The sequence below is a fragment of the Toxotes jaculatrix genome, chromosome 7, assembly GCF_017976425.1.
Source record: "Toxotes jaculatrix isolate fToxJac2 chromosome 7, fToxJac2.pri, whole genome shotgun sequence".
In the NCBI taxonomy this organism is placed as follows: domain Eukaryota; kingdom Metazoa; phylum Chordata; class Actinopteri; family Toxotidae; genus Toxotes; species Toxotes jaculatrix.
This window is the reverse complement of record NC_054400.1, coordinates 7,477,564-7,496,160: the sequence shown is the minus strand read 5'-3', so window position 1 is coordinate 7,496,160 and position 18,597 is coordinate 7,477,564. Positions and strand designations below refer to the sequence as shown.

At 39.6% G+C, this 18,597-nt stretch overlaps 1 protein-coding gene across 1 annotated transcript in view; it reads right to left on the bottom strand.

The window, feature by feature from the left end:
• LOC121184243 (ADP-ribosylation factor-like protein 15) overlaps positions 1-18,329 on the bottom strand; it is a 98,095-nt gene extending 79,766 nt beyond the window's left edge. Inside the window, exon 1 of the mRNA XM_041041800.1 lies at positions 17,979-18,329. Coding sequence (XP_040897734.1) covers positions 17,979-17,990 — 12 coding nt within the window. The 5' untranslated portion in view covers positions 17,991-18,329. The remainder of the gene's footprint in view (positions 1-17,978) is intronic.
• Positions 18,330-18,597: the final 268 nt, after the last annotated feature.

Below are 18,597 nucleotides of genomic sequence, written 5' to 3'. Positions count from 1 at the left end.
CTCAACACTGCTCAATATCTCAAGTATGTTAGGAAATCAATGCTGATCCTGTGAATCTGTGCTGATCTTGGATGGAACCAGTTTGGAGGGTTTGTGACCTGAAAACTGATCCTGGATCCGCTGCGTTATCTCACAAGCACATATCCATAAAAGGTATGTATAAGAGTCACGATCTGAGCTCAGCTAACCTGTTGTGACACTCTCATATGGCTCCACCACAGTCAATGGGCTTCTCCAGTAATAAAGGAGTGGTACCTCTATGGAAGCTGGAGACCCACAACTCCATGTCTTAAGGCTTAGACACCTTCCCTGCACATTTATTTCCTTTGACTTCCAGCAAAGTTGCTTTAATGTTTCCACATAGCTAAAATGAGAATTACACACAAAAAATCCAATTGAAAGCATTATGTCCTGCTATTATCTACAAACCTCACAGTGTACTGAATTTTGCATGTTATTAATCCATCATGCTCCTTTATTTGTTTTCTTAAATGTCTGAAAGAGGCACTACTCACTACAAGAAAAATAAAAAAGTAAATGATTAAATGTGGGTGTATGTCTCTGGGCATGTCCACGCAGATATCTATGACGAAGCCCACATCAATTTCTGTCACACTTCCTCCACATGAGGACAAAAATATCTCTAACTGGAAGAGGAAACCCCTCTATATGGAATTCGGTCTCTCTCTAATCATTCAAATCAAAGAGGATAACATCTGGGGATGGAACAGGCACAGCATTAGTGTGGAAACCTAACATTGCCTATTATCTTCGTCTAACTGGACAGACAGTTAACAGATTTAGAAGCACATGCGCTACACTTGTGGGGTTCACAAACCTACAAAAAGTACTGTTTAAAAAGTTCATATGCCCTGATTTTCATCTTGTGGCATAGCAGTGACTTATTTAATTACTTGTGTTGAACAAGGAGGGATGCCTATTTTATGCAGCTATAAAATAGAGCTGTCAGAAATAGTAATTGGAGTATGATTTGCACCAGCTCCCCTGTCATAATTAAGAGTCCCTCAGAGATTGCACAGACTGTGCTGCTGATAGGCACTGTGAAACAGTAGGTGGAGAACCGTGCCTGGAAATATCCACCTTAAGTCTCTATTAGAATGACTGCTACTGAGCACACCGAGCATTTGTAGATATCCTTTTCCCCAAACAAACCACTTCATGTAGCTTTGTCATGCTGTAACTCCTTTGAGTGTCCAAGTTTCTTGAGCCAACTAAAGAACATGTGCTCTCCATTTTTGCTGTCATCACAGGTGAATTTATATTTATTCTACGTGTTGCACTAAGCAGGACCAATCTTCCCAGATCTTCCTCCAGGAGATGTTACCCTATCCTAAAGCCACAGATCTATGTTTTTCAACTGATTACAAATGAGTGTCAATGTGCTGTATGGAGCTTTGTCAGATATCAGGTTTTGTTGCTCAGAGATTTGTCGTTTCATTCCAATACCCAAGATGTTTCCTACACCATGCATCACCCCTGCCAGTGGATCAATATACACCTCCTAAATCTCCAAAATAAAAGAAACATATAGTGTCTTTCAAAGGGATCTGAGATTTAACTGTGTGTGGGTGAGCATATGCAGAGGCTTTCAGATATTCCAAAAATAGAAAGTAATCAGAAAGAACATTTACTGTACATGACATTTTCTGTCCTTTGGCTGATTTAAAAGAAGGAATGGAATTTCTGTCTGAACAGAACAATTTAATCAAATCTTTTACATGATTTTATTCAGAATACACCCTCAGTGTAGTGAATGTTGTCTGGATCACAAATCAGTGTGAAATGGGCTTGACAAAACTGCTATGAACCAACATCCTCTTCCCTCTTATTTCACACACACACTCTCTGGTATGATGGACAGAATGTGAACAACAGAACTGAAAGAATAAAACACAGTAAATGCAAGACCTGCAATAAACTGCAGTGAGAAACTGTCACCCTTTGGTCTCATGGATCCTTAGTGACAGGCATAACATGATGCATTATGGACCCGGAGACTCTGAGACGCTAAGCATGAAATATTCAGCATAACGGCTGGAAAAGTCACTATCATTTCAAATATTTAACCTAAGAGAGATAGAAATGCCAGACAAACATCAAGAAACATTTCAAAAATAAGTTAGACACTTTTTTACACGCTCACAACATAGAGGAAGAAACCAGACAAGTTTTCTAAATTACATTTTACGGTTAGCTCAAATGTGCTTCATGTCACAAAAAGAAATACTAACAACTGCAGCTACAGACACAAATGACAAGTATTCAACCTGCAGTGACAGTCCCTGGAAAACAGACCCCAAGCACTGGGGGGAAAAAAAAAATCTCACTTTGAATCAATATCCATTTCTGTGGAACAGTTCCAAGATAAAAATGTGCAGTAAATCAAATACCCCTTTGGAAAAAAGCTATGACAACAGTAAATATGGCTCACATGAGCCAGCTGCAAGTTGTTAGATAAAATGACAATCGAACACAAACAGATAAAGATGTCTTTTCCAACATTTAATCACATACAACTGAAACCTGCTGCTAACTTGAAGACTGACAAAGACAAACGTGGATGCCAAAAGTTATGAAGCGGAAAAGAACTATGATTCTTTTACTGTCCCTGTCTGGGAGTTTAAAGATGTCAAGTATGGAAGACTTGTCAAGGCTACAAATGATTTTCATGGCTGAGAAACATTAACAGAAATTAGGCAGGTTCACGGTAGGGATATTCACTCACAGTGCTTTTTCTTTTATGATTATTTCAAATGACAAGTCAAGCTGTTTTCAGAGGGATAAGAAAAAAATTTTTAGATGTGTCATTTGCTGCAAACTGCCACTGACAACACTGAGCGCACAGATATATAAGAAGGATAACTTCATGTCACGCCAACATACTGTGTGACAGTGAACCAACATGCAGTAACATTAAATTGCTGTTGAACTCTAACCAGGTCAAGATCTTTACCAAAAAAGAAACGGAAACAGTGGAAAGACACAATGACAGTCAGACATAATGTGATGGTTGTGTAATGACTGTGAAGGTTAGAGCTGTCAATCATATTACTCTTGAAAGCTCCTTGATGACTGTGATTTCAGGAAATATTTGTAGACAAATAGGCTCTGAAAATAAAAATCAGAATGTGGATTTGATGACCAAACAGCATTAGCAGTGATTTTCTTCCAGACAAAACTGTCGAATAAGCTCAGAGATTTGTGTCTTTTATCCATAAATGCGCACTTTAAGACCATTAAACACACATTTACACTCGTAGAATACAGTATTACAATTAGAATACAGTATTACAATTAGAATACAGTATTACAATTTTTCTTGATTATTTTCACTATTTTTCTGATGCCAGTCCACAGCTCTGTAGCACCAGGATGTTTTCAGATATTTTGTTTTGTCCAGTGAATATTTAAAAGACACAGAAAACCAGCAAATTCACACAACTGAAAAGCTGCAACCAATGTTTGCCATTTTTATTAAAACTTTATTTGTTAGTTGACAAATCAGTTACACAATTTATTGTTTCAGTTCTTATTACAATAACCAAACTCCCCTCCCAGACCATATTTAGTATCATCCATCACAATAGCAATATTATGTTATTAATTATTATCAACCAGCACTAGTGTAATAGATCACTGTTACCAGCACACAAAACGGATCATAACCTGTGGTTCAACCTAATCGTTGAATGAATGAAATCTGGAAAAATTTGTGACAGGAACAGGATATAAAGACCAGTTCCTGTTTGGGGACTAACAATTACTGGTAGCCAAAAAGACAGTTAGTAAAAAAGAAAGAGTCCCTCCAGCTTGGATTACTAAAGGAATTTACAGCCCACTCATGTATTACAATGTCTTGTGGATAAGCATATTACAATATGTGTTTCAGGCCCTAGCTTAGTGTGAGGATGGGTCCTTGTCATGTCATGGGGACAAAGAAATTGTAGAACAGAAAGACGCTTTAAGGCGCCTCACAACAAAAGCCTGCAGAGAGAGATTTCAGATTCAAGGGCATTGTAAGGGAGGCCTCTCAAAATATAGGCCAACAGAACAGATTTGTGCATGTATAAACGGATAAATGATTATGTGCCATAAAGGTGTAACAAATTCAAATTTTGTATTGGAGCTGCATTTAAATTGTAACTGAATATATTTTTGAAGCCTCCCTCCGCTGAAAAATGTGTTTGATTTATTCATTTGGTTGTTCAACCTTCACTGTGAGGAGGGATGTATGTATGTGCTGTGTTTGACAGTTGAAGGCTGTTTTCATATTTACCTGCTCAAGGAGAGACGTATCTCTGTGTTCACCTTAAATCTGAGCTTAAGATGATTTTGTGGCATCACAACTAGTCTGACCACTTGCGGTCCAAAATGCAAATTAGACAAGTGTTACTAATCTGGAAACTTAAAACCACCAGTGATCATACGCTGAGAATGAAGTTTTCAGTGTGTGTCTGGCAATTAAAGTTTTGAACTGAAAAACATTAACATATTTATAGATTCTGGATTTGTCAATGGGGGAAAAGGAGCAGATGTATTTTTAAAACCTTTAATCAGGTAACTTAGCTAATTTATGGAAACACCATATCAGACACAAATTATTATTCAAAGCAGAGCATTTTTATCTGTCATAAAAGATGTCTGGGGAGGATGTCTAAGCTATAGCTAATCTGCTTCTCTGAAGCAGTGATACGAAGGTAATTGATTTTTCCTGTTTCTCTTTCTGCCTGGTTTAATAGACCAAAACAAAGAGTTTCACTGGCATAAAATCATCACGTATGATATTCAGGATATTATGTTGATCCCAAAGGGTACTGGTCTTTTCAAATTATCACAGTGTTGTGGTAACCACGGTGCCATGCTCCAAGCTGCAGCACTTGACACAAAAGTATGAAAACTGTATATGCACTGTTAATGTTTTGTTCATGTTCACTGTCGAATTACTAACACATGATAACTTATAGAAAGTAAACTGAACTTAAAAGCAAGATTAGAGGAACTAGGAATTTAGATTAGATTTTAGCTGCCATTGAGCCTGGGTGAATCTAAACAAATCCAATTTCAAATCTGATCTTGGCCACTTCTGCCACCTAACCCAATAAACCACATCCTACAGCCACAAGCTTTGTTGTGTGTTATTTCCTGTGGTTGACAATATTAAGTTTTCACACCCAACTAACAGGTCCACCGCTTCCATCACTGAAGCATTTGTTTGGTACGCCCCAGTTTACATGCCATCCTTTCCATATGCCCAAACAGACAGAACTGAGGAAAAAAACGCTCCACATATTTACTTTAGGACTATAAAAATGCTTTTTTTTTAGACACACCTTAGTTGCTCTCCATGTTTCTATCCTGTTTCCGTGACTAGCTGGCACTGTTAAACTTGCTGCTCCACCACCACACTCGTGTAACTGTACTTTGTTTTCGCTGGCTTCCTCCTTTGTTGGAGTTTTAACAGTTTTCCCTATAGAACTCAGTTTTAATTTCTCAATTTAACATCCCAACATTTGTTTAACCCTGAACCTGCTCTGCTACAGTACTTACTGTTTCACTGCTTTGGTCATGTCCTATGGACAATCCAACCCTTATTCTGACTGCTAATATGTGGCTGCTGCTGCAAGGACATCTCTGAAAACAGTTATTCATAAAGTCCTCAAAATGTACTGCAACTTGATGGGCATGACTTACTGCATAATACATGCAACTAGAAAGGATATGGTCCTGAAACAAATCTGCTCCAAGTTCCTGGTATACATGGTACACAAAGGCCAAACGTGGCGTCGCCCTGCTCTGTCAGCCAATACATCTCCAACAGGAAGTTATTCTTTGTTGTCTCCCAAACAACCAGAGCCAAATTCCTTCACAAAATGTCCTTGACGCAACAAAACATACCGGTAGAGACTGGCAGCCAGGTTTTAAGGAAACACTACTCGATAGTGGGTGGGGGGTGACCCTTGGTGATCTCTCAATCATCATCCCACCAGGTCCTGTGGTTATTTTGAAGTGTGGGATATTCATGGCCCAGGATGGGGCAATGGCTGCTCCCATCCTGCCTTTCAAAAGGACGGAAGCAGGCCAGAAATGTACGCTGCTTACACGCTGTGAGAAAAAAGGTATATTTACTGTGCAAAAACCTTTCTATGACATAACAGGCATGACAAAAACAATAACTCTTTGAGATTTATGAGTCCCATGAGCTTGAAAAATAACTTAAGCTCATTATTGCACTTAACTCTAAAGGTCTATCTGAGCTCAAAGAAGCTTTAGGACACAATTTCAAAGAAATAAAATGAAAAAAAAAAACAACAACTCCATTTTAATATTTCAGAAGAACTGTTGTTGTACTGTACACTGTATGCAATGAATAACATACATGGAACAGACAAGAAATCATACAGAACATTTACAGTTCCAGGTTTTATAGGTTTATGTTACAATCAGTGAGATAAAGTGTTAACAAGATGAATGGATTACATCCAACGCCTGAGGTATCTCAAGATAAGAGGACTAAAAATACCTCTTCCTGAAAACAGGACGCCTTTGTGTCTAACAACAAACATAGTTTCAGTGGTAGGTGTCGGGATTCCCTCTAAAAACTGCTATTGGAATTTCTTCTTAAAAGTGATCTAAAGTATTATTTTTCAAACTAACTCTGAAAATGACAAAATGTGCATTTAGAGCTTCTGCAGTTTAAAAACAAACTAAAGCCCTGCACGACTGCAAACTGTCTCTAAAATATACACAAACCATTTTTGTGACGCTCTTATTGTTCCCACAAATCAAAAATTTGCCTTTCCACTTTCTTCCACTTCTCTTCAGCGTGGGCAAAGTTCAGGTTAATCACACAGCAGAGTCCTTGCTGTTACACAGTGTCTTCCTCTCTGGCAGGTTGGATATCGTAGTGACAGGGGCATCAATGAAGATCCTCCCAGAAGAGGTGCTATCTCCCTAATCAATATGCCAACCTGCAATCCTGCCTTTTCACCACAAAGTGATAATGAAATAGCTGTCAGGCAGTGGAACAACTTGTCAAACTATAATAAAAACGGCCTTCTATAAAATAAGCTGTAAATGTGACATATGTTAATGTATGAATGTAGTAACGTTGCACATAGCACTGATTATTAGATCATAAAAAATACAACTCACACACTCGCACAAAAAAGCTGCCATGCAAAGCATTGGCCTGTCCATCAGGAGCAATTTAGGATACACTTAGGATTTGTTGTCTTGCTCAAGGACACTTCAGCATGTGGACATATTAACTGGGCATTAGGTAAGTGATATTATTATATTATTTGGCAATTTCCATTTAAGGAATTATTTAAATTACATTTCTACAAGTTATTAGAATTTACAGAGGTTTCCTTGGCAAGCGAAGGTGACACGCTACCTATTTGAAAGGAGGTAGTACAGTGTACAAAACAGTAAACTGCTATGCAAATACTCATTTGCCATTTCAAACAGAAAGTGAAGTGTGAACCTTGTTTTTGAAAGTTTGCATGGATGTTGCGCTGCAAGTGACACTGTTCACATCGGAAATTTAGCGTCACAGCTGAGAGAGCACCACGGTCAATCATTTGTGTTTTTTTGTGTTGTACACTCACTGAGGGGTCTTTTTGAACTTTGAAGCCATTTGGCAACGTCAAGCAGTTATCTATTCTAAACCATGCAGACATAAAAACACAGCTAAAAAAGCTCTTGTGTCATTAGGTTGCGAGATGAGTCGTACAATTCTGTTATAACTCTGAACAAAGATGAAAAGGTCAAAGCTCCAGGTCAAGTAGATTAATGTGATTTAAAAACAAATGTGCTGAGAATAAGTGTAACAGCTGTTAATTCTTCTAATGTAAACATTTATAAAGCAACTCAACCTTGCCGTCACGCTTCTGCATGAATCACTGACAGACATTTATTTTAACACAGAGGGAATAAAATACAAGCAATGCCAACTGTTGCTACCATGCGGCAGATCCATTAGAAAAATACTGATCAGAACCATGGAAGACATACTGACTGTCTGAGAACAGTAAAGGATTGTGTTACACCACAGTGGGCCTGTCTCAACCCTAAAGGCCGACTTAAAAGAGAGAAAAAACGGGGGAGGAGACTGGGAATGATAACAATCACAACTCTCAGCGAATATCATATGGGTGAAAAGGTGACATGAGGAGGAGGCTACTCACTGGTAAGTGAAGACAAACATGTATCAGGCCCATGGTAACAGGAAAAGAGAGCAGTGACACAGCACAGAAACCCAGGAGACAAAGCATCCACAAGACGGAACAAAACACCCTCGCAACTCTCTGACTACTCAGGTGTCAAACACAGCCTTCAGCCAGAGACTGATAAATGGATCAAGTAAAATGATATAGAGACAATGGTATTCTGCCCTATCTGAAAGAAATAATGTGCACAGCAGACTCTTCTTCTTTGGACTGTAATGATCAAGTGCGTTGCAGTGCACTGTACAACAATGGTCTTCTTGCAGTGATGTTTAAATGTTTGGGCTGGTGCAATTACTTGTCCATATTGTTAATTAGTTAATACATGTGCTCCAGTTATGTAATCCAAAAAAATTAACTGAATCACACATAACTATGCAATATTGGCACACTACTATAATACATTTTATCTTCATCTGTTAAACAGGATGCAGGTGTTACCACTGTGGTGGAAGATGCACAGAACACAAAACTTCAGAATACACTGTTGTTTATTTTTCAGTTTTTATGACCTATAAACCCATAATCCGGTCCATAAAAAGAGTTATTCAATTTAATTTTTACCTAATAAACAAGCAACTTAGTTTATGTTGCCTAATCAAGTTGCGTGTCTAATCAAATCCAAAATCATGAAACCGATTTAATGCTTTTTAGAAAGATAGCATTTGTCAAAAAACTATAGCACTTTGATCAGCTCTCCTTAGTCCAATAAAAAGAATTTCTTTGGAACTGACAGGTCAGTCTAGTTCCTCTTTGTTTAACCAGTCCTGCTGCTGAAGCATACATGTTAATTCAGTTATGTAGGGCTCCAGTGAGCATTTTAACTTCAATTAGGTCATTCTCAACATGCACACTCTGTCAGGTTTCTTTTCAAATTAAGCATGAACCAGTCTTGAGACTCTTGTTCGGAATGATGGGGCCTGGGCCTGGGGGTCGGACCCAGCAAATCGGTGGAGCAGCCATTTTCCACTCCATTAATAACATAATGAGGTGACCACGGAGTGCCTAATACGTTCACTTAGACCCTTAATGGTTAAGGCACCCTGCAAAGACAGGGTCCAAAGAGCAGTAGCTATGGTACCCACAGCACACGGTAAGTTATGCTAATGTTCCATGGCACCTGCTGTTACCAAAAACTAAAACCAAATCAAAGTGCAGCCTTCAAGTGAAAAAGTATATGGCCACAAACACAGATGAAGAAGATGCAGCACTAACTCTGGTCAGGGTTGGGGGCTGACTGGACTATTTAGCTGGATTCATTCAGCTTGACGTGAGGAGCGAACAGCAGTACCACATAGATACCTACTGCATGGATTTTGATTTACAGCTCAGCGTTGGATTTCACACACTGGCAGCATCACCAAAACATTAAATGGGTGTATTGTACATAATCACCATTGCATTAGCCACAATAGCTTTGTTTAGACTGTTTGATTTATTTTGTGATACAGACAACACTGGGTCCACCGTGTTTGATTAATGACTATACAACAATCTCTACAGAAAACTGAAGCAGCCCAAGCAGCTAGTCACAGTTTGAGAAGACACATGTCAGCTAGGGTATTGCCTACAGCATAGCTTAGAGGGCCTACAAACCTAGCTGTTGTAGATACAGCAGAAGTATAAATACAGCTTTTGTCTCTGCTTTTCCCAGCTTTCTCGACATGACAATGAGCTACTCTGATCTGATCGATGGATCAATCAAACACCTACTGAATCAGACAGATCCGAACACATCTCATTTCATTATGAACGTAGTTAGCAAATGACAGTTTAAACAAGCTGCCTCACTGATTTTCTTCTTCTGATCTTGGAAGACAAGCTCTTTACATCTGGCAAAGCGGGTCGCCTCCACTTTAAAACCCTATGGGATGCACAGGAGTTGGGCCAGTATATTGGAATATCATTAAAATCACATCACTTCTGCTTCTGAGGTTATAGAAATGCAATAAAAAGATGACAAGAGCAAAAAAAAATGTTTGTAAGAAAGACTGCAACTGCTGCAAGTCAGCTGCATTTTTTTGGGATTGTTCCAAATGATACAAAACCACTGGAAAACCTTCAATTAATTAAGTAATTAAAGTTGTGAATGAAATTCTATTTTTTTTATTATTTTTATGGCATTTTAGACTTTATTTGACAGTCAGTGGAGAGAGACAGGAAAGGAGCGGAGAGGGCATGACATGCAACAAAGGGCCTGGGATGGATTTGAACCTGGGCTGCTGCTGTAAGAACAGCGTGTTAATGTTATGCACCTAACCAGATGAGCCACCAGCAGGCCCCTGTGAATATAATTTTAAGGTTTTCAGCTATGTGATGGGACAGTGACTATACTATACAGCATGTTCTGTAGGTTCTTGGCACTGACAATGCTGCACAGCCCTCTGCTACACTTTGATGGGCGTTCCTGACACTGCAATTACAGAGACTGATAAAAAAGAAGTGTATAATATTGGCTAAACTTTAACGTGCTGTCTCTTCTGCTATTTTTGGTGTACACAGTATGAGTGGGTGACTTTATAGAGGACAATCTTGATTTTCCTAGTGGCTTAGCTCTTTCAGCATCACTACCACTGACCAGATCGAACATCTATCACTTAATGTCAAAGTCTTAGACTCAGAAGTTTTTATTTAATCACAACAAAGTTATAAATTTGTATTGCACACATGTAACAGCACTGGGAGTGCATTGCAGCATTCCTCTCTCACAGCATCACACATGTTGAGGTTTGGTTTCGCACAGCGCTGTATAGAATATTGTGGTGACTCAGCAGGGGCTTGAATCTCAATGCCCACAGGCCAATAAAGACTTTGAACTTCTCCATGGTAGCTGTACACTTGTATTGATCCCCATTTTAAGCACTCAGTAATCCCACAGTATATGCTAGTGAGGGTCTGAAAACCTAACTAAAAAGGTGGGTTTTGGTCTTTTTATCATATGCATGTGAATCACTGGTTTCAAAGTTTCACATTGGTTAAAACATGATTAATCAAGATTAAATGAAAATGAAGACCAGCCTCCTGGTTGATGAGCCTGCACGTAATTATAGCTGAGCACAGAAGAAAACCTCACTTGAGCCTTGTGTGAGAAAGTCCATAGTACAACCTGTGCAGTAGGTAGCTGTCCTATTAGTACAACAGGTCCACAATGATTAGTCAAACTTCCACTGGAAACAGTTCTTATCAACAATTTTTGTTATTATTATCAGCCTTAAAATCTTCAATATCTTGAGAATTGTCATTCTACAAAGATTCAATCTATCTTTTTTTTTTCAACTTATTCAATACAAGTCAGGCTACGCTCACCACGTGCAGAAACTGTGTACATACACTTGTGGAAAGTGTCTAATACATCTGCCTACACGATCCACAAAAAGACCACGGAAGACTTAAATAGAGGGACCAGCCTCTGTTACCTACAGTTCCAATAAACCTAATAGCCATCTGCTGTATTCCCACTCATGTGATACATGTGTGGCTGAGAAGATGAGTCATGGATGAGATACAGTGTTAAATGTGCATCGTGCATATTAGGCAAAAGCTTAATGTTGAACACTCCTCGTTCAAAATAACCCTTTCTTTTGATTTTCAATGAAAAATACTTCACCAGCTAGTCAGGGAATAACAGGGGACCTGACAATATGCAACGTGAGTCATCAGCCATGGTTAAAGTACAACTGCTCAAAACATTTTACAGAAACTCACGCTGACAATGATTTGCCTTAAAGATACATTTTCCCTGTTCAAAATTATTACAGTGGCTGACACGCAAACTGATCAATGTGAGCGTACATTTCAGATAATTATAAACAGGTAAATGCAACAGTGTTAATTAACATTGATATTTAAACTCTCACAAATTATAATTTCAAGAAAAATTCAACATAAACTATATATCCTCCATGTTTGCATTAAATTCATGGATCAATTCATAAGTGCACTGCACTTAAGACTGTCTGAACTACACCCACTGACCAAGCCAGTTACATGGAGCTGCAGACAAAAAAGCACAATAACCTATCTTTGTTTCTATTCTCATAGAAACAGCCTCTACTCAAAGACGGCTAATTCTCTGTAGGTTTAATTTACATCACAGTACTGACATCCACCTGTTCCACCTTAATATTATGTTGACACCCACTCGAATGCAAAGGAGTGCACTCTCCATTCAGTGGCCAAGCAACAGTGAAACAGCAGCCACTGTTGCTTGGCCAGTATCTGTTTCAAAACATAACAAGGAAAGATTAAACCATGGTGAAACCAACCGCATTCGGTCCAGCACACACACACACACACGCACACAGCACAGCACATCCCTGCCGTTCTCTAACAAACAGATAGCAACATGTATTCATTTTCTTACCGTGTAAAGCCCAATCCTGCACAAGGCAAGGGACAGCTGCATGTGCTCCGACATTGTGCTCAGCAACAAGCGTAACCCCCGGCAACAAACAAGCCAAGCCTCTGGAGTAAGTGAATGGATGGAGGAGGATCAGGAGTAGCTGAGCTCAACGGTGTCAGGTCAACAACATGAGTCCAGCCCTTTACCGTCTCACTGTCTGTAGCCCGTATCCACAAGCCATTTTGTTTCAAGTCTGAGCTCAACAGAAGGGGGTTTGTAATGGTGTAGATGATCAGGACTGAAGGTTGTCTTGTGTTTACTCCCCGCATCCATTCACAGAAAGATAAAACTATTGCCACGAGGATCAGTGGACAGACACAAGCTTGAGATTAGTTTGTGAGAATCTCTCTCTCCACAGAGATTAAGGGCTCAGTGACAACGAGGGCTACAGAATAAGACTGCAAATTGGATTAGTCACCATTACACACCCACACACTATTCCCATACTGTACGCAAAGCTTCATGAAGTACGAAAACCACTGCTTTCTATGCATGGAGGAGGATGAAGGGATCGACCACTTGAGCTTACAGCGGTCATGGGGATTTCAATAACTGTTGTGGGACGCTTTGTCAGGAGCCTGTCTGTTCAGAGAGAACTGTGAGTCATGTTTAAATAGCTTGTTTTGGTCAGCTCAGTTGTCTAGTAATAGTTGCTGCCACCACCTGCTGATAAAATGCAGTTATAATATACAAAGCTCAACTTTTATGCAATCAGGCTACGTGACAACAAATTGCAAACTACTGCCTGCAACACGTTAAATTTTAACTTTGTCTAAAAGGAAACTGATTCACATTCAGATTCCATTTAATGTACTATTGTAGTAATTCTTTGAAATTAAAAAATGAGAAAAGCACAGCTTATAACAATGATACTGTCTTTGGTGCAGATAGCACCAAATATGATTTTTACAACTCCAAATTCAACAGCTGATGGAAAACATCAGCTAAAGAATAGGTTCTGATATGGTCATATCACAGATCAATAAATTAAAAATTGTTGCAGTAAAACCACTAGTTTATTACACTTTGTATTTTTTACACTGCGTCTTTATTACACCCATGTCTATTCACATAGATCTATCTCAGTTTCCTCCATTAAATAACATGAAGACATTCCACACACTGCAGCATGACTGTTTGCATGTCAACAAACTGTAGATATATTCTTTTGTGAGGCAACGGCTCGTGTAACAAGGAAGTATATAGTTAGTTATAGTAATAGTTCCATAGTATCTCATTAGGTCTGCCTGCAGGTCAGCAAGGTATGCTTTTCTTAAAGGCTTGACTTACTGATAAAGCTCCGATGATCAAACTGCATGTGTTTATGACTTTTATGGTCCCATCGCACAACTCTTAGAGCACAATAATAAACCACGGACAACAAATCCCTCCACCTATCCATGTCCTTTATATTTGTTTTTCTAGTGAGGAAAAGCTTTGTAACGCCCAACACAGAGAGTGGTTATGGCCTGAGAGAAAGTAAAGGAAATGAAATGCAATAAAAATATGAAAACAGCTCACTAATGCCTCTTTAGAGCAACGGTCCATCAACTTATGTGGATGGCAATATAAAAGGAACTTAAAGTGCCTGTGCCTGATCATGATTATAGCATTATGAAACCCCATAAATATTCCCTTATCTTCAGCAGCAACATGGATGTTGCTCCATCCCAAGATGCTAACTCACTAGCACTCTCCACAGACACAAGGGAATCACTGCAATGAGCTAACCAGCAGACAAAAACCTGGCTGACATGCTGCTGGCAGGTTAAAATCAGGAACAGAAGTTCAGGAATGCTGTTGTGCTCAGAAAGGTATTTCACTTAACAACTGGAGGCTATGCACTTTAAATAAAAGAGTAGGTTTAAGGAACTGACTGACCAAGCTTTAGGTGAATAGCAACTCACATCCATTCAAAGTGAAGCCAGTAAATGATTAGCCTAATATTTGTAGAAATATTTTGTGAGATTGTGGTGGTGTTGGTGCTCTTATCTTCACACAATGGGTCATTTTTGTTTGCCTCTGAAGAGAGTTTGGCGGAGACCTCTACTCAGATCAGCGAGGTGTGTAACACGGTCAGACAGGGGACAAAATTGAGAGGAAAAGTAACACCAGGCTCGTATCCCATAGTCTAACAAGCTGTATTCATATGCTGCCAAGAACTTCCCATCAGCTCTATTTCCTGTGTTACAGTGGTGAGATGTCAATCTGCTATAGCCTGCTATGTGCCCTTGGACAGGAGATCTGCTCTGAAATACAGCTGGTCTGCCAAAAACACACGCAGGCTTCCACAAAAACAATTTATTTTCATAAAGGTGTGATCCTAGCGTGGACAAACAAAGGCATTAGTTTTAAATGTTTTATTCCAAAATGCTGCATATTGTATGTTGTATTCTAATACGTTTCTTTAAAAAATCTGCGGAACAACAAAAATGTCTCCTGTAAACTAGTGCTAAAGTGCTTCAGCATAATAACAGCAATCATCAGAGAAGATCTCACATTTAAAATTATGGTTCTCCAAGGAACCTCGTCAGAGTTGATTGGTGGATGGAGATTGGTAAATGAAACCTGTTTATTAACAAGCATCATATTTGCTCAGATTGTATTTTTAAAAAAGAGCTTTACGGTATAAAAATGCAGCCCAGACACTTTCAACATCCAATCAGAGAAATCAGGCCATGATAAAGTTTGTATGATATGTCAATCTACATACAACTACACAAAAAGGAAACAGACAAAGAGGAGACAGAGTAAACAGGTGGCAGACAGCATGGGTGAACTGAAAACAGGTGTTTGGCCAGTCATTTTGGTGTGACAAAACTACTAATAATATTGACAGCTGAATGACTGTGTTCTCACTAGATGCTTACTGTACACTTGCTGTCTAAAATGTTTTCTCTTTTCAGAAATATGGAAAGAGTATGTATAGGTTTCAGCATCTTTTATTAGCCTGCTGGTCATGTGCGCAGCAAGTCTGCTTTTTCCAAAGTGCTATTAAAAATTGCAGTCAAAGCATTATGTATCTAAGTTTTACATAATCACAAATCAAAAACATGTCAGCAGAAATGCATGAAATATTCAATGCAACTGTTGAATTGAAGTAAAGGGACAATTATACAATTATATAAATGATCAGTCTGTCCTACACAGTACTTTCTTGCTGACGTTTGACCATTTAGCTCCTCCGAAATGCAAATGCTAAGCAAGAGTGCTTAAAAAAACGTACATGCTGCGATTGCCAACAGCTATAACTGAGCACAAATAATGCAATGAAGTGAGTATACATAAGATCATGAAAGATCATGAACTCATAACAGTGTGACAAGAAAAAAATATTAAAAACACAGCAATGCTTTGGTCTTCTCTATTTGATGTCACTCGCAACATGTTAAATGTGCTCTGTCTGCTGAAGTCTACAACAACTTAGGGTCCAAGAGTTGGCCACACAGTGCACTTGTAATTTGGTAAGGCTGTCTCATGGCAACAGCTAGCACCAAATTCCTCAGCCGGTGCTGCCGTTTTGTTTGTTCTTTTTTAACACTACGCTGACCAGGCAGGAGTACAGCCCTTCAACATGCTCAAGCTCCCTGTTGAAACAGAACCCAACACAGGTCAGATTTCTCATGTACTACAGTCATGACTCAAACCACAGTTATTACCCAGCAATGTGCAATAATTACGTGCTTCCATTCATGTTCATCCACACTACCCTTATAGACCAGTTCTTCTCTAAACCCTATTGCAAAAGCATGAGCAGGAAATAAGACTAGCATCATTCCTCAAAGCTTTAGCAACAAGGTCCTATTGATTTATAGGAAAGAGAACGCGACATAGTTTTGGCCTGGGTTTTGTGCCAGGTCTCCAGTGTTGCACAGCAGGAAAGGAGGCCCTGCGCCTATTGAGTGCCTGACCTCTGAGGACAGCCAAGCACTCTGCTCCAACAGTCCACAGTGTTACAGCTGTGCCTTCCACAGAAAACTGTTTGTCACAGAAAATGTTAAATTCAAGCATGTAAGCTAGATTTTTTTTTTCTCCCAGTATGCTCGGTGAGCTTAGGTATGCTTTAGGTATGTTAATATTTCAAATCTGACTAAAACATGCTGGAGGCTGTGGCTGATAGCACTTTGCCACAATTGGTCTCAAATTATGTGACGTGTATTTAAGTGAATAAAGGCTGTCCTGTTCTTGCAGCATATCAAGAAGAGAGAGAAGAGAGCTTAGGGTGAAACTAATTTCATTCATTTCATGTCACGAGGGTGTTTTTCTTTTTTTTGACAACAATAGCCCTTGTGTTTACCTTTGGTACCAACAACTTTCCACTGATCTAACCAAGTTTACATAATAACTCATGTAAACTATGAATGTGCCACTTTGGTCCCACTTTTGTTTCCCACAAGATGTGTCACACCAAGGCCAGAAGCCACAGATAAGCTAGACATTAATCAGTTTGTATTAACTTTAGCATAATTGTTCTGGTGCCAGTGGCCGGATAGGACTTTGAAATCTTGACTCAAGAAATGTCACAGTGATGCAGAAGTTCAAAGTTCCTTTTAGGTCCCACATCTTGGGAGGCCCATTATAAACAAGCTGATAACACTGGGTGGGCAAGTTCCTCCGCATTTCACACTGTCACTCTGCCCCCCTGTGAGATGACAGCACAATGTCTGTGTCCTCTTTTTTCCTCTGGCTTTATAAATTCCCAGGGAAAGCCTTCAGTTACAGCTTCCTCCCCGCTATTGTTGAACTGTTTCAGCAGCACCCATCCCATCCCTACAATGTGGGCAGAGGCCCAAAAACCATAATCTCCCAGGCTAAAGCTGGTGCAGTGGTCTGAACTATAATCATTCTTCTGGTTACAGGTATTAATAATATGCAAGGGACTGATATTTCAAACCAGTGCTGTCACAGACTGTCTCACGTCCAGTGACATCATGACTTCAAGTAGCCTCACCAAAACTCACATCGCAGCTTTACCCTCAGCAACAACGGTGTGTTTTCTGAAAAAAATAACAGCTCCATGTCACACTACACGGCTAGCAGGACTTCAAGGGTGTAGCTAGTTAGCTAGTTATCAGACATTCGATCTGTTTCACGTGTAAACAGATCGGGGTTTGGGTTAACCGGTTAGACCTAGCTCACGCAGAACAGCTAGGCAAAAGTTAGAGGCTAACGCTGACACAGGTATATAACAACAACGGGTACTACACTTCACTGTTGACACTCACACATCTGTGTGGCATCACTATCTGATCAGGAGATCAACTGGCAAGATACCAGTCTTTTGAGTACAACAAGCAGCACCACTGAATTTCGATGCATTTACTTACCAGATAATCCATGTACTATCGCTGACCAGTCACAGCAGCACGAACTGTCTTTGTAGTAATCCCGTTTTGGCTTCAGCGAGTCCAAAAATGTAAGATTTGACCACACGTCGCTTCGTATTCCCCGCCTTTCGACAGCCACAGCAAAATAAAAACCAGCCTTTGGAGGGTTTACTAGCAGGAATTTTCGCCGTCTTCTTCGCTAGTGGGACAAGTTTCGGTACAGCAGCGACCGAGTTTGTTTAAAACGACGAGGGCCGCTCGGTTCGTGGGCTTTTTTCTGAATAAACAGCACCTCGTCCACCGGCTGACTTCCAGTTTTTATCACACAATATCAGTTGAGTGTTTGGTTGAGGAAACTAGCGAAGCCTACAACGCTACGTCACGCACGTCGTTTTGCGGACGTAGCGTGGTCACATGACCAAACACATGGAGGCTATTTTCATTCTGAGGTGGAATCGGTGCTGAAACGGTGTCTTCTGCTGAAATAAACTTTTCTCCATTTTAAGTCGGAATTCCCGGACAGCTGACGTATACATATGGATGTCAGAGATAATTTGTGGGTCTGATGTTTTCACTACAGTTATTATTATTATTATTATTTATGTAATAATAATACATA